At 43.0% G+C, this 20,589-nt stretch overlaps 4 protein-coding genes and 1 long non-coding RNA gene across 7 annotated transcripts; 1 reads left to right on the top strand and 4 right to left on the bottom strand.

Annotated features, from left to right (window-relative positions):
• Positions 1 to 173: 173 nt before the first annotated feature.
• Asx (Additional sex combs) lies at positions 174 to 5,193 on the bottom strand. Of its 2 annotated transcripts, XM_011311783.1 has the most exons (4): positions 4,677 to 5,193; positions 4,258 to 4,609; positions 1,352 to 3,891; positions 174 to 1,256 (listed from the first exon to the last, which is right to left on the bottom strand). In XM_011311783.1, exons 2-4 carry the CDS (start codon positions 4,532 to 4,534, stop codon positions 594 to 596), a joined length of 3,480 nt encoding a protein of 1,159 aa, XP_011310085.1. In that variant the 5' UTR covers positions 4,535 to 4,609; positions 4,677 to 5,193; the 3' UTR covers positions 174 to 593. The 2 variants fall into 2 exon arrangements, with proteins under 2 accessions (XP_011310085.1, XP_011310084.1); XM_011311782.1 differs by having other exon boundaries at positions 4,258 to 5,193.
• A 292-nt stretch (positions 5,194 to 5,485) lies between these two features.
• Positions 5,486 to 6,091, bottom strand: LOC105270682 (coiled-coil domain-containing protein 115). The gene has a single exon (XM_011311781.1). It carries the CDS (start codon positions 5,993 to 5,995, stop codon positions 5,501 to 5,503), a length of 495 nt encoding a protein of 164 aa, XP_011310083.1. The 5' UTR covers positions 5,996 to 6,091; the 3' UTR covers positions 5,486 to 5,500.
• Positions 6,092 to 6,176: 85 nt separating this feature from the next.
• Positions 6,177 to 11,642, bottom strand: Gcn2 (eukaryotic translation initiation factor 2 alpha kinase Gcn2). Its single transcript, XM_011311780.1, has 3 exons — positions 11,559 to 11,642; positions 6,457 to 11,180; positions 6,177 to 6,365 (listed from the first exon to the last, which is right to left on the bottom strand). Exons 1-3 carry the CDS (start codon positions 11,610 to 11,612, stop codon positions 6,239 to 6,241), a joined length of 4,905 nt encoding a protein of 1,634 aa, XP_011310082.1. The 5' UTR covers positions 11,613 to 11,642; the 3' UTR covers positions 6,177 to 6,238.
• Positions 11,643 to 12,391: 749 nt separating this feature from the next.
• On the top strand, positions 12,392 to 15,126 carry LOC105270680 (importin subunit alpha). 2 transcript variants are annotated; one of them, XM_011311779.1, is made up of 2 exons: positions 12,392 to 12,476; positions 13,860 to 15,126. In XM_011311779.1, exon 2 carries the CDS (start codon positions 13,869 to 13,871, stop codon positions 14,781 to 14,783), a length of 915 nt encoding a protein of 304 aa, XP_011310081.1. In that variant the 5' UTR covers positions 12,392 to 12,476; positions 13,860 to 13,868; the 3' UTR covers positions 14,784 to 15,126. The 2 variants fall into 2 exon arrangements, with proteins under 2 accessions (XP_011310081.1, XP_011310080.1); XM_011311778.1 differs by lacking the exon at positions 12,392 to 12,476 and adding an exon at positions 13,469 to 13,711.
• A 3,934-nt stretch (positions 15,127 to 19,060) lies between these two features.
• Positions 19,061 to 19,921, bottom strand: LOC105270679 (uncharacterized). Its single transcript, XR_892582.1, has 2 exons — positions 19,645 to 19,921; positions 19,061 to 19,304 (listed from the first exon to the last, which is right to left on the bottom strand). It is a non-coding gene; the product is annotated as an uncharacterized lncRNA (long non-coding RNA).
• Between the last annotated feature and the right edge of the window lie 668 nt (positions 19,922 to 20,589).

The following is a 20,589-nucleotide window of genomic DNA, read 5'->3' as shown; positions in this document are numbered from 1 at the left end:
ATCTCTCGTGATGTTGAATAGTGAACAATTTTTCTATACGTTAAATATTCCACTGATAAATTTAATGTACAATTCAATTAAAATTACGGGATATATCTCAATGAAAAATCCATTCATTCGTTACAATAAAAAAATTACAATATTTTACGTAGAGAAAAATCGTTTTTTCTCTCTCTTCCATTTTATAAATAAAACTTAAATTAATTATAATCTAGGTAATTACGTTTTCATTTGAATTTGAACTCTAATTCCTGTGGATGCTTGCTTACATTTTGCTGGAAATTTTATTCTCATCATATTATTTCTGAGATCAAAGGGTGAGAGTCAATTATTCCGGGATTTACCATGAAATTTACTATAAATACCTATCATAAACCTAGATTTTGATTTATCCACTTCGATTTTCTCCTCGGAAATTTTTCTTTTGGTTTTTTTTTTGCATTGCATGAGTCATTGATCCTTCAATAAAATTATCCCAAATAATGATGATTTCCCAGAAAATTTCCATAATCTCCACCAGTGACTAAAAAATTTCCCCCAAACGGTCCATGACCCCTTGATCTTAGAAAAATCCCTAATTAAGGTATTAATTATCAGCGAATGAGGCAAGTGGCGCATATTCTCTGGGGTCCCATGCAGTCGTCATGACAGAATGCTCCACACTGTCGACAGATCACCATAGCACCCCTCATGTGGCACTCGCAGGGTGGAGGTGGATCTCCGCCCATGATAACCCCAGGTGCTGCTGGTTCAGCTCCTCCACCTCCTCGTCCATCAGCTCCACTCCTAGCCTTGAGAGTGACAGCCTGATGTGAGCCCTCACCAGCACTTGCTGGCCTCCCCCGAACCAGATGAACTCCCACTCCAAGTCCGGCAATTTGTGGGGGTAAAGGTGGTGCTGAAGATGCCCTAGGGGCTCCATCACTCACTCCAGTTCTCTGCACGAGAATATATTGTCCAAAATTAGTGGAACCATTACCAGCAACAGCACCCAATTGGGCGACTGTTGTCGTTGGTCCACCCTCGATCATTTCCACAGGCTGTTGACGAGTTGTCGTGAATACCTGGCGCAGCATCACCGTCTGCCCCTTGTTGGCATTCTTGTGGGGTATCTGTTGCTTTTGGGATTTAACAGTTGTTATCGTACGTCCACCGGATTTATTTGTCGTGAATGCACCATCTCCACGAGCTAGGAGACTCGGTGGTGGCTTCAGATGGGCCTTCAGCTGATCACGATTTGGAGAGCTCTGAATCACCTGGAGAAATTATCGAATTAATCATTTTCCTTCAGTCTAACATTATATTCTATAGAAAAAAAATAAAATAAAATAAAATAAATAACAAAACCTACCGCTTGACAGATTTGATAACTCCTCTCAAGGTTGACCGCACCAGGCGGCTCCTTGGTGGAGCTCCTGCTCCTGCCCCCCTGTTCCTTCCCCCCATTCCTGGATCCCCTATAGCCAACCTGTCCCCCAGACCTGGATCTGGGATTAACACTAGGACTAGTATACTGTGGCTGCATATTAGCAACGATCTGTCTCCCCTGGGTAACAGCCGGCACCGAGATGGCATTCTGATGCTGCTGAACAACAATAGCACTCTGGGGATGGCCCTGAACTACCTGTCCACTCGGCCTAATCCCCGCAGAAGTGCTGATCCTCGTGATATTGCTCTGTGACGCTTGAATCCTCGAATTGACACTCTGCTGGAATCTTGGTACAAATCTGATGGACTGAAGAGGTGGAAATGCAATGATGGGAGAGCTCTGCTGTACATTTTTCAGGAGGCAAGACGTGACTGGAGCATTGAGAGTCATTCCCTCCTGGAAGGGGGCGGCCTGGGCAACAGGTAGTGCCACACAATTGACACCCTCATTGCTCGACGAGCTGCTGAGGCTCTCATTGCTGAATTGCTGGATCTGCTGCACCTGCTGGACAACCTGAGGTGGATTAACACTGGTGGTGGAGTCAGTGGTGGTTGATGTGTCACTGCAGTCCTCTTGAGTTGTCACTGTAATATTAGCAGCGACAGATCCATCGAGAGCAGCTGCAACCAGGGGCCAGGGCACCTGAATATCCTGCGCTGGATCGATTCCAGGATTTACAGGCGGATCAACACTCCAACTGCAATCAAGCATCTCCGAGCAGACGTAATTATTGGCATCCCTGAGCTCCTCGTCCTCATTCGACTCATTTATCTCAGCCTCTCTGATCTCCTCACCCTCGATCACTCCATTCTGCTGCTCCACCTGATCAGCATCCTCAGAGCCATTAGAACCCATGTCCATGCCCTCGAGAATTGGATAAATTATTTCCTCGGTGCAGCCTGATATCTCCTCGTATGCCTCTCTCATCTCTCCTCTCACCTCCAGCTCGTGGATCCTCTGGAGGGTCTCAGAGTCGATCTCCATTCCCTCGGGGATGGGCTCGGTGTCTGGAACCACTGTCTGGGCTATTCCCTGGGGCATACCCTCCTTTATCTGAACGTTTATCACGTGCTCCTCGATTATCAGCTCCTCTGGTGTTTTTCCACTGTCGCAGATGCTTTCCACAGCAGCTGCACTCTCGCACTCGGGTATCTCAAAGATTTTATCCGGTTTCGGGGAGGAGAACTCCTCGAACGGCTCCTGGGAGTCCAGAGCAATCTCAGCTACGTCTAGATTCATCGACAGGGTGTGACAATCGTTGAGAATTGGTGTCCCGCACTCTGGAGGAATCTCAATCACCTCCACTGGCACATCTGGCACCTCTGGCTTCCTCGGGGATGTGGCCATCATCGTGGAGAAGATCTCCGGGTCTTCGGACTGTGGGAATTGCACTCTGGTGGACTCTGGTATCGAATTTGCCACCTGCTCCTGGGATATTTGTTCCTCAATTTCCAGCATTTGCTCCTCCATCTCCTCCTGCCTCTCCTCCTTGTGCTCCTGATCCTCGAGCTCGTCCTCAGGAACTACCTCCTTCGGGCTCACCTCCGACACCTCCTCCCGCAGTTCAATCTCCATCGACTCCAGCACAGGACTCTCAACTGCAGGTGCCTCATAAGTCTCTGGTTCCTCATCTTTATTCTCCTCTTCAGGGACAACTTCCTGGGTCTCTGGGGTGGGCTCTGGTGCTGGCACCTCGACGATGGGACTCGGTAAGCTCTCGGTAATCACTCGAGTCTCCTCGTGTTCCTGGGGCGATGGGGGTGGTGGCAAGGGAGCTTTTGACTCCTCAGGGGGTATCTCTTCAACATCAACTTCAGTCTCAGTCTCAATTTCGGTTTCAGTCTTGTCGGGATTAGTCTGTCTCGTGAATAATATTTTTGGGGTTGCCATGGGGGTGGTGAGGGCCTCCTGGGGATTCTCCAGGCGCAGTCTCAAGCTTGATCTAGTGACAGCACCACCGTGTGATGCAGCTCTCGATTCGTTGATGCAATTTATACCCAGACGAACTTTTGGCTCACGTTTGTCACCCCAGATCGGCTCAAAGTGCTTGAGCTTCCAGGGATCGAGCTTGTTCTTATCCCTCTCGGCTTCCATCTTCAGCCGTTGCTGATTCTCTGGTGTAAATTCACCCTCGGCCAGGCGTTTTCTCCACTCGAGACAGGCACGAGCGAAAAATTCGTTATTCAAACCCGATGTTGCTGCATCCTGGCGATCCACTGAGGGCAGGAGCTGCGCTAGTTTACGTTGATAGAGTGGTGGTAAGCCCTGGAAGGTGTGTCTGTTGAGGAGTGCTCGCAGGCTTGTACTCGCGAGGATACTCGCGGGTGACTCAAGATCCACCAGACCTGCTTCGAGCTGAGCTGCTGCTGACAGCTTCTTCGTTGATCTTCGACGTGATGATTTCAGGCTGAATCCTGGCAGACTTGCTAGCACTTCTCGCATCGTTGCTGCTGGCTCTTCAACTTTAATTTTAAGAGGAGGGGGCTTTTGGTGATTTTTTTTTCTTCTGCTGAGCAGCAGTGGAATTGTATTTATTTAAATTGGTATTTTTTTTTTTTTGGATTTGTGAAGATTTTCGGAGAATACTCAATATACACAAAAATGTTATCTTCTATTTAAATTCTCCAAGTTAAAATTCTGAATTCTTATTCATATTCGAACCAATTCAATAAAATAAAAAAGATAACAATTAAAAATTTTCGCAATATTCGCGAGGGTGAAAACGGATAAAATCCGGAGAGATTCTTGCAGTCCCAAAAAATCTCCCCAAAAACCTCTCCAGAGGACTAAGAAAATCTCGGCTAAAATAAAAAATAAAAAAAACTCACCATTATTAAGCTGAATGGAAGCTGTTGGATCATTGACAGTAACCGGACTGATAATAACCGGTGGAGGTGCAGGTGGTGGTGCCAGTGGTTTAACAACAATTTGTGGCAATGCTCTGGAATTGCCACTGGCAATTGTTGTATTTTTCCTTCTCCTCTTGGCCTGCTGCCTGAGTGCATGCTTGATGACCTTTTTACTGTGTACCATACCCGAGTACCCGGAACATCCAGGATTGATATCCCCAGGCCTGTCCTTGCCCTCCACCTCAACGTCCATCATGACAACACAGATTTAACCTCACAAATAATAATTGCGTGGCCAGTCCCTCGGATTATCCCCAGACAATATCTCCACCTGATGCATCCCAGGTTATTCTCCCAGCATTCATCCAATAATCATCATAATTACCTGAATTACTCACTCTTATCACTCTTACCCCTAGATCAAATATCGTCTCTCCCTCCCACATGACAACCCCTCACCGACGATAACAGGGTAAATTCAAATATCCAGAGGCTAATCCTCTATCAGTCATCAACACAATACGGTGATTATCATTTCCTAGATGAGAAAAAACATACACATACATGCGTACACAAGTCAACTCCACATTGTTTTCACAGAGTGATTGTTTTATACTGTCATTTACTCGATTGTCCTTTGATATTTTTTCTCGGTGCTGGTTATTGCTTTTTTTTTGGGAGGGGGGGTTATTGTTGGACCCTTGGGGGTGTCTCGATTATTCTCTATCTTCTGGATGGCTGACAGGAGATCAACGACAACTGGCTGGGTCGCTTTGTTCGGCCATATTTGCGCTTTTCAGCGTTTTCGTATGTGCGACGTGGGATACGTTTTGTTTTGGGGGGTTATGTACCGATTTTTAACGATTTTTTTTTATCATCGGTTTGACGACGAGGGGTGCAGCACTCGGGGGAGGTTTTTGTCATTTTCGCGTCATTCGGGATTTTTTTTTTTCGGGTGATTTTTATTTATTTATTTTTGGGGGTTGGGGAAGGGGGCATTTTCATTGGCTCGTTGTGCTGCCGATTTGACGGGCTCTGCCAATGGTGCCTCTCGAGATCTTTTTCCGCGTACGCATGAGCGTCAGTAGGTGCGGATTAATAGGCGCGAGGTTTGATAAGTAGGATAGGATATTTGAGGATTTAATTTGGGCGGAGAGGAATTTATTCAATAATTTTCATTGAATTTTAATCAGTTTTTGTGTCATTCTAATTTGAAATAATTTTATTCGTTATCGGGGTGCGTTAACAATTTATTCTTGACTTCCTTGAGAGTCTCGACGTTTTTGGCGATGACATTAAGGTCAGATCCGATGTCACTGATCTTGGCGGAGAGGTAGACAGACTCCTGGAAGCGTTTCTGGGCGGTTTTCAAGCTCTGGGGGACGAGAACACCGAACCACTTGAGGGGATCCTGAATCTCCCTCATAGCCTCCTTATCCTTCAGGTTTATTGAGAACCTGGGGGTGGCCTCGTCGTTCTCCTCCAGGTAGGATGTCTCCAGGTTGAAGAGGGACGTTATTGTCGTGTCTTGCGGCACTTGGAGCATTCCCACGGACTCTTTTCCCTGAATGTACCTCGCTTTTGCCATCTCCAGGTGTCCATCACGGAGATGATTCTCCAGGTGAATTGTCGTCACCACTTTTTCCTCCATCAGCTCCAGGGACTGGAGGAGCAAGTTGTCCAGCCTTTCGCAGACATCGATGATATTGTTTTTCATTTTTGCACTGTAGAATTATAATTATTCCAACGATTTCATTTTCTTTTCCACAAAATTATGACATGTCTATGGTAATGAGGGGATTTTCATCACCGATGGCATGTGGAGCGGGAAATTCAAATAATAACAATAATTTATTATTATTATTTATACGTATAAATAATTAATAGACAAAATTATGAAACATAGATATTTTATTCGCTATAAAGATTCCTTTCATATCTCAAAAGAGCAATATAAATTTTAAATTAAAAATAGGTATCGATTATCGACGAGACTGTAGATAACCAGGGTAGGCCGCTGCTTCTCGTTCCTGGTCTCCCACATTTCATTGCAAATCTGCTGAATGTATTTCTTATATCGCGGATGCCTGAAACAAAAAATAAATGCATAAAAATGAGAATTCAATTGAATTAACAGATGAAAAAGAATGAAAACTAAAATCGAATGAATCCACTGACTTTTCAATAATCACTTGCACACTCCTCTCAAAGTCTTGCTCCCCCTGGTCGACCTCCAGGTGTCCGCCAATGCTCCTGACGACGCCCATCTCCAGAAAAACCCCAAAAACCTGTATCTGAACTTTACTGGCAATTCTCTGCAGGTGGGACGTCATCTGGGCGAGCATTGAATTTTTGTAACTCCTCCTGCCACTTCCGGACAGTTTATCTCTCTCAGACAATACAAAATTAACATTAACATTGAGCGGAGGATTTTCTGAATAACTCCTGCTCTCAGATCTATTCAACACCGGCAACGATGTGTCATTCCTCTGCCTCTGGAAGAACTCCCCTACGTCATTAACCGATATTTTTCTCTCCTGATACCTGTCTCTCTCCCAGGTCTGCACCCTGAGGCTGCCCTTCTCCCCATCCTTTAGAATAACCACATGACTGATAGAGTTCTCCCTGGAGTAATCGATGACCTCATCAGCAGTGGTAAAATCGAGTGCAGTCACCCCGAGACCGAGTCCCCAGAGTTCCCTGAGTACAGCAGCCATCTCCACCTGCCTATTGGAGCCATCGATGCAGCAAACAGCAACAGATACATTTCCCCCGAATTTACTGACCATCAGCTGACCATCAGTGTTGTCCAGGGATATCTCCCCTACAGCATGAACAAGCCTTTCCAACGAGACACTAATACCCACCCCATGCTGCTTGAACTCCTTGCTAGCCAGCCCCGTCCTCTCCAACACCTGCCTAAACTCCGCCAACATCCGGTCATACCTGCCACCAGCAGCAATCACATCGTGACCCCCTCGTCGCTTTTTTCTCCCCATGTCGCAAGTGATCTGGTAAACAATTCCACTGTGCTGCTGCTGTGTCTTATGCACCAGGAGAGGTGCCACGATAATCTGCCACCTGACACCAAGTGCCTCGGCATTAGATACGACAGTCTCAATTTCCCTGAGTCCCTCTCTCGCGAGAATAGCAGCATCAGTGCCTTTCCTCTTGGTGATGGTCTTCAGGACACTCGATATTTTTGCCACTGAGCTCTCGGTGTCGAATAAATTCGATAGGGTCGACATCGCCTGATCCGTTAAACACAAGCTGATGAGGTGGGTCTGCACCTGAAACTTGGAGAATTTCCCCTCCCTGGCGTCGTAAAGAATCGTGTAAATATCCTGATACTTCTCAGGCTCGATGCCGCAGTACATGAGGACAGCCTGGAGCAGTGACGTATGATTAATTCTAACAGTGAAATTTCTCTCTCGGAGCTCTGGCAGTTGATTAAAAATATCCCAGACGATGTAGATGAGCTCAGCCTCAGCCATTAAATCCACTGATGTACTGATAATGTCGAATGCACACTCGTAGAATTCCCGGGGGTGAAAACCGTAAACTTTTTTCTCGTGGTAGACCCTCTCGATGGCGTATCGCCTCATGTGGAGGATGTTGTTCCAGGCTGCATATCTGGCGAATGGTGCACGAAGATCAGAGGGTATTGACACGATATTTCCAGACCTCGTCATGAGTTTCACCGTTGACTCCATCTGGTTGTACTGGAATTTCGCTGATTTTGGCATCAGCAGGGGTGTCGTGACATTCATTCCCCCATGTTTCCTGAATACCTCAACGATTTTCGATTTAACGTACTCCCGGAGGAGATCAGTCTTCATGAGGGAGAAGTTGTTCTTCGGTGGTAGAAGATTGGTGTCATAAGTTATGTATTCAGCAGGTGTTACTTCCTGACTGAAGCAGCAGGCAATCAGGTACTTGTACTCCTTGCTCTGATTATTGGACAATGTGTGCCTCACCATCTCCTGGAGCTCTGCCTCTTCGAGCTGAGGTGGTGGTAAATATTCCGATGAGAGTAACTCCTGGGACGTGGGTCTCTGACTGGGATCATGATTTAACAGCCAACGAAGAAGATTAATAACGTTTGTCTTGACATTCTCCATGAAATCGTGGGGTAGAACGATATCCTTTGTCCTCACGTCCGAGAGTACTTTGACCCTCTCCATGCCAGTCGCCAAGGGCAGGCAGAACATCTCGAAGAGGATGATCCCAAGGCTGTACATATCGACTTTTTGATTGTAAATTGCCTTTGCTGTTTTGGAATTGAGCTCAGGGGCTGTGTAGAGCTCAGTGCCAATCTCTCCAGTCATCGAGGATGGCTCGTCAGTCTCGAAGGTCATTGACTTCTCAATTACCTGGACTCGCCTCTCACTCGGTGTCCTTGTATCGATAGTGGCAAGACCAAAATCCCCAATTTTCACGTGATCGTTGCTATCCAGAAAGATATTAACAGGCTTGAGATCCCGGTGAATCATTCCCTGCTGATGAATATGTACTATTCCCTCGACGATCTCTCGAAAGAGCCTCCACACCCTCTCCTCGTCCTCAAAGAGGCCATTGTCGATGGCTGTCCTCAGGGTGCTCTTCTCGCAGAACTCCATCTGAATGTACATGAATTGAATTTCCTTGGAGGAGTCAGTCTCAGTCTCGTTCCTGATCGATTGCTCCATCTCGCCATGATCCTCGGGACTCTCACAATCGGACGTACCCTCCTGGGTCGTGTCTTTCTCGAATTCGATGCTGTCGGAGGAATCTGTACTGAGGGATGTCCCCAGGAAGAATCCCCAGCCCTCGTCGTCGTCGCTCTCGCTCTCGGTGTCGGATTCCTCGGAATCATTTGACTTGGCTACTGATGCCCTTGACTCGTACGAGAGACTCCACTCGACCTCGTGAATAGGTGGCACCAGCTCCTCGACGATGTCAGCATCGAAATTCATATTGTTCACGTGATTTTTGTTGATTATTCTGTGGAGGTCGACACCTGGGGGAGAGATATTTGGGGTGGTCTCCCTGGTGGTATCCCTGGTGGTGTCCCTGGAGGACAGTGCATCCTCCAGGATTGCTGACTCGATCCAGGAGTTATAGTACCTCACGACATTCTCGTGATTGAGCCTCGAGAGTAATTTCACTTCCCTCGTGATCTTTTTATTCAGCTGCTTATTCTTGGCGTCCAAGGGGATCCTCTTGATGGCATAAATTCCCCCATCCAATTTATTCCTGACCTTGATGACATCTCCGAAGGCCCCTTTTCCCAGCCACTTGAGTACCTCAAACTCATTTTGAATCCTAGAATTATTGAGAGTCGCTGGGAGGTACATGTTGACATCCTGGGCGGGCTCCTCGGGCTCCTCCTCCTGCTCGTGCCCGCGAGGTGTTTTCGGAGGGGCAAGACCCCTCTCCAGAGGTGTCCTGATGAAGCTGTGCTGCAGAAGCTGCTCAGCAGACCACCTGGATCTCTCATTATTATTCAGACATCGCGAAAGAAAATCACGAAGTTCCCCAGGTAAATTCGTCGACCACTCGATCGTCTGCTCCTTCTCCGAGATAATCGTCCCCTTAAATAGAGACAATAAAATTATCCCGAACCTGTAGATATCTAATTTCTTACCACCACGACCTTGAATCGTAGGAAAATCGTGTTCAGCCTTGGCTAGACAGCTCGACTGATAGATATCAGACAATCTCTTGTTGAGGGAATAATCGGAGACCTTGACCATTCCACACCTGTCGATGTGAATGCTGGAGTCCCTCAGATCCCTGTGGACGATGTTGTTGGTGTGGAGGAACTCGAGAGCTGAGAGAACTCCACTAGCTATGTGCCTGAGGATGTCAACAGCCACTGGTATATTCTCAGAGAGGAAAAAAGTGCACGTCGTACCCACCACGAACTCCTCCAGGATATAAATAAGAATGTTGTCCTTGCTCGGCTGGTACTTCATGTTCAGGTATCTCACGAGATTCATATGCTGGAGACGATGGAGATGATTGAGCTCCTGCTCGATACTGGCTATTTGCTTCATCGAGTGCTGGAGATCAGTTGTTTCGTTGGGTGTGTCGTCTGGGTCCTGACTACCAGTGCTACCACACTTTAAGGACCACTCGGTGATCGCTAGAAGTTCACCAGTGATCATGTCGACACCTGCGTACACCACTGAGCCCTTCAGACTGTGCCCCAGGCACTTGCCTCTGTGCACCTGACGTTCACCACGATTATTGTCAAAGTGCAGGAGTTTTGTGCCACGGTGTTCACACAGGGAATTACTCTCGGAAGATTCGGAGGTACTCATACAACGTCTTCGAGAGTACGTGCGTACTCGTTCACCTGGGGACGAGGGTATCGATTGGGAGAGGATAATCGAGTCTGATCGATGATTCGTGTCCTTACGATTTCGCACCTCTGCCTTCAGTGCCTCCTGACGCTTCAGGATCTCGTCCTGGAGGAGCTGTCGCTCTTTGTCCTCTTTCAATTGCTTCTCTTTCATCTCCGATTGAATTTGCTTGGACTTCTCCTGGTGGCGTGACAGCATCTCCTCGTAAAAGGAGCTGTAGCCTGGCTTGTTGTTCTCATGGAGGAATTTTTCCACGTGCTGTGCCAGGTCGAGGATCATTACCTCGCCTTTCAGGCGCTTTGCCAGAGCCTCCAGCTCCGACGAGAGGATCGCGATCTGGTGGTTAGAGAGACCTCGGCTGTTCTTCAATTTTATCGAGGGGATGTGGTTCGGGTAATTCTCGTTGCATATCGTGTGCAGGTCGATTTGCGCGTGTACCTCCATCGGTCCGGACATTCCTCGCTGGGGGGTCAACGTCATCGATATGTCCAGAGGATGCCATCTTCGGTGCGGCTTTCCGCGACGCAGGTCTCGCAGCTCATCTCCGTAGATTGACTGATGTACAAACATTTGAATGGTCATTACGAGCCGGAGATTATTGTTTCGGTTTTTAATTATAATAGAAGATAATTATTTATTATTTTAATGGATAGATGTGTGAGGATAGAATAAAATTTTTTAAGGGAGAACACTGTCGTAGTATTCTGGAAATGAAAAAGGAATTTTCGATTCGAAGGTGATGGACAATTGAATTTATTAATTTAATAAACAAATTGGAGTTTTGAATGGAAATTCAAAAAATTCATACAGTGAATAGGTTTCCTCAATGAATTACTCCGAGAGTGGAAATGAAATTCCACATTTAATTGTCTTCCTCCCCTCCCAAATTCCCAACAAAGCCGATAAACAATAGATAAACATTTAAATTCTCACCTTAAGTACTTCAAATTCATTATTCTGCCTGTCCTTGCACGATTCACCAGACATTCTGCCAAAAAACCCCCCACACCCCCTCCAGCATACAATAACTCGTTACAAAAAATATTAAACAAATATAAATCTCGCATTCGACTATTTAATTAATTAATACAAATACGGTATAAATTTATTAGGTTAGGAATGAGAGCGCGATACTTGGGGCACAATTTTTCACAGGAAATATCGAATTTAAAAATTAATCATGAAGCGAAGAGACTTCATTACAACATATTTTAACTCATTCGACTACATGATGACAATTATTTATTTGTTAAACCAAGATATCAACATTGAATTTGTGTTCGAACTTGAGTGAGAACGACGCATACATGTTTTTTTTCTTTCTCATAACAAATTCAATTCAACAGATTGGAGCAAAATTCAAGTGACAATTACGAGTAGTTTACAATGAACGACTAGATAATTAAATAATTTGAGTGCTCCAAGCGATCTTCATTTATATCACTTGTTTTCTTGTTTTCATCAGGAAAATAAAATATTTGATTAAAATGTATTTTTCATTTTGCAGAGGCGATTCAAAGAGGGATGAGTAATCCTTGTACCTGCACCCCAGGTGATTATCATCGACGATACGACGTGTCCCATTCATCCGAGGGATTTCATTCAGTCCAGGTTTATTTCCTCATGAATTGCTGTCTGCAGTGAAATAAACCGGTAATCCGGATCACCTCTGCGTAATTACTCCGGGTATCGATGAGCAATTCCTCAGGATTCATAAAGCCTTCCTCGACAATCCAATAATCTCCGGACGGTGTCCTGGTTCTCGAACAAATCGATGGAGACATTCCATCCGACACGTTGCACCGGTTTTATGACAGGATCAGATTTAGGTGGAGGACATTATAATTATAGGTGGGGTAATTACGATTTTATTCGCTTGTCCATTTTATTTCTAAATAATTTCTTCAAAAAATAATTCATCTAGTGCCCTTTAATTATTTATTATTAATTTCCCTTTAAACTGTTTGACTATCTTGATTTTTTTAAATTGATTGCGAGAGAATAAAATTTTTTATTGCGATAGCAATTGAGATTTTTATTTGCAAATGAAAAAGTCTAGTGACCCTTTACCCTCTCTTATTCTATTTCGTTGGCAAGGGTATTATTATTTTTTTTTGTTAATGGGTCGAGTACCTAGTCCAATTGTAAACACTTTCTTTGAATTACCCGTTGACATAATAACCGACTTAAATTCCTAGAAGGCAGGGGAATAAAAGGTTCTCCAGGTAATACCGTAAACCCCCGGAATAACAAAGCAAAACCTTTCTGTTTATTATTTGCGGAATAGTCTCGAAGTGTCGGAGAAATTGTGGGAGAAATTTTTCTCATTCACTCCATTTTCCGGGAAATTTTTTGCCCTTTTTGTTTCCACTGCAGCTGTCCTAAGCCGAAAAAATTCCACCATTTCTCTGGCAATGCGAATTTAATGTCGAACATTCATTTTTATTTTCGCATTGAAAAATTTGAGAATTCAATTATTTCATTTACTTTTACAAAATATTGATTTATTCAATAAACTATTGATTTTATAGAAGACGTCCAAATTAATTTAAAATCCATTTTTTAACAATAAATTCGATAAATAAACTTCATAATAGTCATTCAATAATAAATGAAATAGCGAAAAATTGTATAAACATTTTTCCTTGAATTATTTCTACCGAAAAATTACAGGAAAATTCACACAATTTTCCATAAAAATGGAATATTTGAAAAAAAAATTGTCAGCTCTCTTTTTTTTTTCTTCTCTCCAATATTCATAAAATTAATAATCGATCGATTGTTGAAGTGCATTTTAATGACAATTATAAATAATTTTTCTAGAAAAACAAGGACTTAAAATTCTTCGCTAGACTGCTGGGCCCTCGGGCCCGGTCCCACCCCCACTCCATTCCCTCTAGGTCTATAAAACCGAAGCCTGACCCCCACTCGAGTCACTCCAAATTTGAAATTCAAAGTGTCAACAGCCAAGAATCTTCCAATAATTATCCTCTAATTTCCGGAGTTATCGGTGAATTTCTTGTGTTTATTATTGAAATCGTGCCACAATGTCGACTCTAGAGTTAAACACCATCTGCGAGCCCAAGGTAGGCAAAAAAAACATCTGAATTCGCCAATAAAAATTTCACCAGACTTGCAAATGAATAATAATAAATCGTAATAAATATCTCCAATTCAGTCAGAAAATAGATGAATCAATTATTTATAATAATCGACTGAATTGTTCTCTTCCAGGTGACATCCATGGAGCTGGTGCAGGTGAACCACTGCGACCTGCCAGCGAAACTGTCAAAGATATCAGCAGCCCCAGGAAGTCTGTACTCTTTCCCCACCGATCTCCTGACAGACCTGATAGTCGACGTGATAAGCAGCATCGAAGAGTCAGAGCAGTTGCACGCAGCCCAGGCATGTCGTCAACTTCTAGATTACTACGCCGAAGATCCCCCAATAGATTTACTGATTCGAAAAGGAGTGATAGCCCGTTGCATCGACTTTCTCTCAGCCAACCACAATCCAGCCCTCCAATTTGAGTCCTTGTGGACCCTGACCAACGTCACAGCAGGTACATCCGAGCAGACGATGTATGTCGTTGGCAATCGCGCGATTCCCAAGCTGGTGGAGTTGCTGAAGTCACCAGTACCCGAGGTAGCTGAACAGGCAGCCTGGACCCTGGGGAACATCGCAGGTGACAGTCCAGAGGCACGTGACAAAGTCCTCAAATACAACTGCATGCCTCTACTCCTGAGGCTCATTAAACCCGACATCTCAGTGGCATTCACCAGGAACATCATCAGGAGCATTGCCAATCTGTGCAGACATGACATCTCTCCACCACCTTTTGATGTCGTCAGGATGGCACTTCCTGCTCTCAATGATCTTCTTGATAGAGAGGATCCTGAGGTATGTGCTGACGCTACACTCGCTCTTTCGTACCTCAATGAGAGTTTTAATGGATGGATGGAGAGCGTTCAGAACACTCTGGAGGAGTTCCAGATGTTTTTCTCCATTATTTTTTATATGGCTATTATCTATGTGTGGGTAATATCCTGCTTTGAGAAAATTCATTCCACCACCGACTCAGGGAACTCCACCATCTCCTTGGAAGATCCGGCTTTTACCGCTTTGCAAAACATCGGGGGGCATGGGTCACAAGTCTAATCATTTTCCATGGATCTCAGGAAATTTTGCGAAATAACGAGTGATTAATTTGTTTAATCGGTTTTTATTGATTATTATTATTTGAGGGAGAATTTTAATGAATACTTTCCAGTCACTTGGGAATTTATTTAAAAAAATTGGGATAAAGAAGAATCAGAAAAATTACCGATTAGATGTCCAGTCATGAACATCTAGATATATTTAATCTGAAAATTATAGAGAGGAGTTGTGTATATAAATAATAGTCAATACGTGAATTAATTTTTAAGAAATTCAATATTGGAGATGGATTTAAAATGAATGAAAGATATGGGAAATTTGGGAAAAAATTTGATGTGTGTAATGACGAGTCAATAAACGAATTATTTTAGCAATAAAAATTGTTTTTTTATTCTATTCATCTATTTTAGATCGCAATTACAAGTCCACAACGATCCAGAGAATAAAAAAAAGGTTTGTATTTATTGTAATGTTTTTATTGCAATGCTGGGGTGTCCATCAAGTCGACGGGGTGAATTTCATTTTCTGCAGTATGAATGTTCTTTGTTTTTATTTGTTTTACTGAAATTAACCGACTGTAGAACGTGTGGAAGGGGGAAAACATATCTTGTGGAATTTCAATGAAAAAAATTATTCAATATGTTGAAGATATACCACTAATGAATTTAAATTTTTAAATATGCGCGTTGTCCTAGCGGTAACGTGCTCGACTGGCACGCCGGCGGTCCGGGTTCAATCCCGGCATCATTAATTTTTTTTTTTTTCAAAATAATTTCAATTTTTTTTTTTGTTAACGGCAAATCAATTGAAATATTGTTTAAAAACTGAATATTTGATAATCGGGGAGATATGCAATGAAATTGAACAATTTGACATTGTTAAAAACGAAAGTTTTTCAATATATATACTCCTAATGAAATTTTATTATTATAATAGCGCGTTGTCCTCGCAGTCTTGGTCTAGAAACCGTCGAGGCAGCACACGTACTCGTACACGCTCCTCCTCGTCTTTCAAACCGCTTAAAACCGTTTTTTCAACTATCCAAATTTCACCCCGCGCCGTTCTTTCTAACAAATTTGAAGAGAATAAGTCACCAGGGAAGTTTAGGGTGTCATCACCCCTCAACAAAACCCTCCTGAACTCGAATAAGAGAAGGCTAACAATGAGCCCGCCAAATAAAATGGCTAAGAAAAACAAAATCGTTCAATCACTGGCGACGCCAAACACCTCGCCAGCACGGATTCTGAAGGGTAATGACAGCTCTGTAACGGATAATAATGTCACTGATCCCACTCCCCCAATAATTATTGAAAACATCAACCTTGATACTATGGATCTAATCAAAGCAATTAAAGAAGCCGTCAAAAACAAGGACTTCAAAATCAAATTTCAAGGAAAAACCTCGGCCATCCACCTCAAGTCGAGAGTTGACCACTCAGCAGTCATCGAAATATTAGCCAGCAGAGAAATCAAATTTTACACGTATGGATTTAAACAGGACAAACCCAAGAAATTCATATTAAAAGGTCTCCCATCCTGCTTCAGCGAACAGGACATTCTGACGGAATTGAGGCAGAACGACATTCCTGTCATTGCTGTTCGGCAATTCATCAAGAAGGTCAAAGACCCCCCGGCGTCCATTAAGCTGCCCATCTTCTCGGTGACAGCTGACCCCACAACCTCATTGGCTAACTTCAACAAAGTGAGAACGTTATTACATCACACTTTTACAGTTGAAAAATTCAAAACTGATGGACAACCTATTCAATGCTTCAAATGTCAAGCATTTGGACATGCCAGCACGCATTGTAATCGCATCCCAAGATGTGTCAAATGTGGTGAATCCCATGACGCTAAAATCTGTACCAGTGAGTCCATCAACTGCACAAACTGCGGCCAAAACCATGTGGCCAGTTACAGGCAATGTCCAACTCGCACCAAATACATCGAAGCGTCCACAATGAGAAAGGGTAGAGTAAATCCTAACCTCCTGCCACCGACAAGCCAGCCACGGTCTACCAGCACGACATCGAAACCCAATACCAACCCTATCACGTACGCCGAGGCCACCCAGAGGAACTTAAACACCCTAAAGGAACTTAAAACCCCCACGATGAGAGATTCCTCGAGGACCAATGAGACTCCGTTCTCCTCTCCACTGGACTTCTTCCTTGACCCTTCATCGCAAAGAATTTTGGAACGGCGATCTCAACCCCCACCAAACCCTGAAGCCGCCTCCACAACGCACGAACAACACGAGATGATATCCTCCATCAATAACGACATAAGTACTATCAAGAAATGTACAGATGACGCGACGTTCGTCATCAGAGAGTTAATGCGGCTAAATATTTTTCAAATGTTAAATCAGCTAAAAGATATGGTCAGGCTTCTAAAATCCACAAAATCCCCCATTGATCGCCTCTCGATCATTGCTTCGTACTCGGACATTTTCTCTGATGAAGCATCATGATGACCTTAAAATCAATAAATATTATTGCTATTAACATTAACTCGCTGAAAACGAAGTTGCCTGAGTTATCTCTTATAATTTCAAACCATAATGTTAAAGTCATTTTAATTTCGGAAACCAAATTAACAACTAATGTTAAAAAGTTATTTTTACCAAACTTTAATTTTTATAGAGAGGACAGGGTGGGCAGGGCGGGTGGTGGGGTGGCCATAGCCGTTCACTCCTCCATCAAAACTATCCCTCTCCCACATGATATTAATTCCAAAACAGAATACATAGGGGTGAAAATCTTTGTTGATAACAAGGCTTTGCACCTGTATTCTATTTACAACCCGCCAGATACCAATTTAGATTCTGATTTGCTTAAATCCTTATTAATGCCAGGCCGCTCAACAATAGTGGCAGGGGACTTCAATGCCAAGGATCCTTCCTGGTCTCCTGGGGAACCAAACAATTCGGGTAAAATCCTCCTAAACCTTACTACTCCCTCAAACCTTATCCTTTTAGCGCCGAGTGAACCCACCCATTACCCTTACAATTCAAATAATCCATCAACAATTGACCTCACCATCACTAACGCACCTCATTTAATAAATAATTTCCAAGTCCTGCATGAGTCTCCATCCGACCACCTCCCTCTATTCTTCTCCATATATGGCTCTACCCAAACGGTCTCCCAAGACAAAAGATTTAACTTTAAAAAAACAAATTGGAAAAAATTTCGCAACTTCCTAAATGATGCCTTAACTTCAGCGAACCCCTTAGTTAAAAATAGCAAACAAATTGACGATAATATAAAGTCCTTTTCAGACGTGGTGATAGAGGCTTATCAACTAAATACCCCTACTTTTCCGTTGTATCGTAAAGCAACCCCTCTGCCAGATCATATAATCAAATTAATTCAACATAAAAACAAAGTGAGAAATTACTGGCAGAAGAACAAAAACAACCCCCGATTAAAATCATATCTCAACCAGCTAACCAAAGATGTACAGCTAAAAATTAATAGATGGAAACAGGATAGTTGGGACAATAAACTTAAAAACATCACTCCAAGGGACCACTCGATCTGGAGAATTGCGAAAAATTTCAATAACACCCCCAAATTTAATATTCCAAATTTCAATATCAAAAACAAAATAATATCGGAAGACACTGAAAAGGCCAACTCCCTTTGCTCTCACTATGCTAATATTCATCAGTTAGCCTCTGAGAGAGGAAATCCGTCCTTTAATCAACAAATTACGGCTTCAGTTAAAAATAAGATTTCTCTTAATCTTTCTACATCCTTGATACCTCTCACATCTCCCAGGGAGGTTGTTAAAATAGTAAGCAAACTAAAAAGTAAGTCAGCCCCAGGCATTGATCAAATTCCCAACATAGTTATTAAAAATCTCCCCAAGAAAGCAATAGTATTCATAACAAAAATTTATAATGCATGTCTTCTCCTCCACTATTTTCCTGACAGTTGGAAACGAGCGGTTGTAATCCCCATCCTTAAACCAGGCAAATCTCCCTTCCTACCCGTCAGCTACAGGCCTGTTAGCCTCCTCCCTAACCTTGGCAAAGTCCTTGAGAAAATCATCCTCTGGAGGCTCTCCAAATCTATCCACAACCTCCAAATCATCCCCCCAAACCAATTTGGCTTCAGAGCCCACCACTCCACCACCCATCAATTGGCTAGGCTAACTAACCACATCAAAACAGCCAGCTTAAATAAGGAATCAACCGCTGTTCTACTCCTCGACAGCGAAAAAGCATTTGATTCAGTGTGGCCGGAGGGACTGGTTCACAAACTCCTCTCTTATAACATAGAAGCTGCTTTAGCTACTTTAATCCTTTCATTTTTACAAAGTAGATTTATACAGGTTAGAGTGAACTCCTCCCTCTCGTCACCTCAAGCCATTTTAGCCGGAGTCCCTCAAGGCTCAATCCTGTCTCCAACACTTTTTAATGTTTATATAGCTTCAATTTTCAATCGCTGCCCTTCAAATGTAAATTTAGCTGGTTTTGCAGACGATTTAGCGATTTTCAGCTCTAGCCAATCCCTGGAAAAAGCAGTACATAGGTTAGAAAACGCCTCGTCCTTAATCATTAAAGAACTTAACATATGGAAAATCAACGTAAACGAAGCCAAAACGGAGGCGATTTTCTTTACTAGTAGCAAACAGTCAAAAATCTCAGTTAAAATTAAAAACACAGAAATTTCTCCAAAAAAATACATCAAATATCTAGGCCTGTGGATTGACTCCAAACTTCTCTGGAGCCACCACATAAATCATTTAAACTCGAAAGCCAAAGCTATCCTAGCACGTCTATTCTGGCTTTTTAAATCAAACTCCCTTAGTATTGAAATTAAATTAATTCTATTTAAAGTGCTTATCAGACCAGTAATCACGTATGGTTGCCCAATCTGGCATAACGCGGCCATTTCGCACATTTCCCAGCTCCAAATTACCCAAAACAAATTCCTTAGGTTAATCGGAAACTTCCCCATTAAAACCCGCATCCCCACCATTCACAATAACCTTAATATCAATTCAATACATCACTATATCCTTTCATTAACCGATAAGTTTAATCACAGCTTAAAAAACCACCCGAACAAGGAGCTACACAAAATCAATGTCGACCTAAGATCCAAATGGTCGAGATAAATCCCCTTTCCCCACCTCCCCTTTACTCCTCCTCCATCCCTACCACATCCCCTTACCAACCACCCCCAACTTATAGGGTTTTTTTTTTTTATGTGGCATTTTTCCCTATTTGTAAACCTCTCTCAACGCCATCTATACACATTAAGTAAAACAACAATTTCTTTTGTATCAAATCTTAGGTTTAATTTAGGTATAAAGCCTCAGGGCTGGTGGCCTAGTCATAGACTCAATAAGCTTATGTAATTACTGTACATAATTGTAAATTAAGATCAATAAACGTTTTATAATGTAATGTAATGCGTTGTCCTCGCGGTAACGTGCTCGGCTAGCACGCCGACGGCCCGGGTTCGATCCCGCCGTCATTCATTTTTTTTTTTTAATAATTCCAATTTTTTCTTTGGGTAGGTATTCACCGCAATTGAAAAATTCGAAATTTTTGAAAAAGTATCAGGGTAACATGAACATCGAGGAGCTCTTCACTGAAATTTTCACTGAAAGTGAAAAATTCGAAATTTTTGAAAAAGTATCAGGAGAACATAACAGTCGAGGAGCTATTCACTGAAATTTTCACTGAAAGTGAAAAATTCGAAATTTTTGTAAAAGTATCAGGGGAACATGACAATCGAGGAGCTCTTCACTGAAATTTTCACTGAAAGTGAAAAATTCGAAATTTTTG

This window comes from Fopius arisanus, unplaced genomic scaffold (genome assembly GCF_000806365.1).
Source record: "Fopius arisanus strain USDA-PBARC FA_bdor unplaced genomic scaffold, ASM80636v1 scaffold00092, whole genome shotgun sequence".
Taxonomy (NCBI): domain Eukaryota; kingdom Metazoa; phylum Arthropoda; class Insecta; order Hymenoptera; family Braconidae; genus Fopius; species Fopius arisanus.
Note: the sequence above shows the minus strand (reverse complement) of the source record. Positions and strands in the feature narration are given on the sequence as shown.

What these genes read in the sequence shown, in the direction of transcription:
- Asx (XM_011311782.1), bottom strand. Translation starts at nt 4,534, where the DNA reads ATGATGGACGTTGAGGTGGAGGGCAAGGACAGGCCTGGGGATATCAAT. An exon ending in TTCCATTCAGCTTAATAATG is followed by an intron (nt 3,892 to 4,257) that starts GTGAGTTTTTTT and finishes TTAAAATTAAAG; the next exon opens with TTGAAGAGCCAGCAGCAACG. An exon ending in GTTATCAAATCTGTCAAGCG is followed by an intron (nt 1,257 to 1,351) that starts GTAGGTTTTGTT and finishes TAATTTCTCCAG; the next exon opens with GTGATTCAGAGCTCTCCAAA.
- LOC105270682 (XM_011311781.1), bottom strand. Translation starts at nt 5,995, where the DNA reads ATGAAAAACAATATCATCGATGTCTGCGAAAGGCTGGACAACTTGCTC.
- Gcn2 (XM_011311780.1), bottom strand. Translation starts at nt 11,612, where the DNA reads ATGTCTGGTGAATCGTGCAAGGACAGGCAGAATAATGAATTTGAAGTA. An exon ending in ATGAATTTGAAGTACTTAAG is followed by an intron (nt 11,181 to 11,558) that starts GTGAGAATTTAA and finishes TTTGTACATCAG; the next exon opens with TCAATCTACGGAGATGAGCT. An exon ending in GTGCAAGTGATTATTGAAAA is followed by an intron (nt 6,366 to 6,456) that starts GTCAGTGGATTC and finishes TTTTTGTTTCAG; the next exon opens with GCATCCGCGATATAAGAAAT.
- LOC105270680 (XM_011311778.1), top strand. Translation starts at nt 13,673, where the DNA reads ATGTCGACTCTAGAGTTAAACACCATCTGCGAGCCCAAG. An exon ending in ACACCATCTGCGAGCCCAAG is followed by an intron (nt 13,712 to 13,859) that starts GTAGGCAAAAAA and finishes GTTCTCTTCCAG; the next exon opens with GTGACATCCATGGAGCTGGT.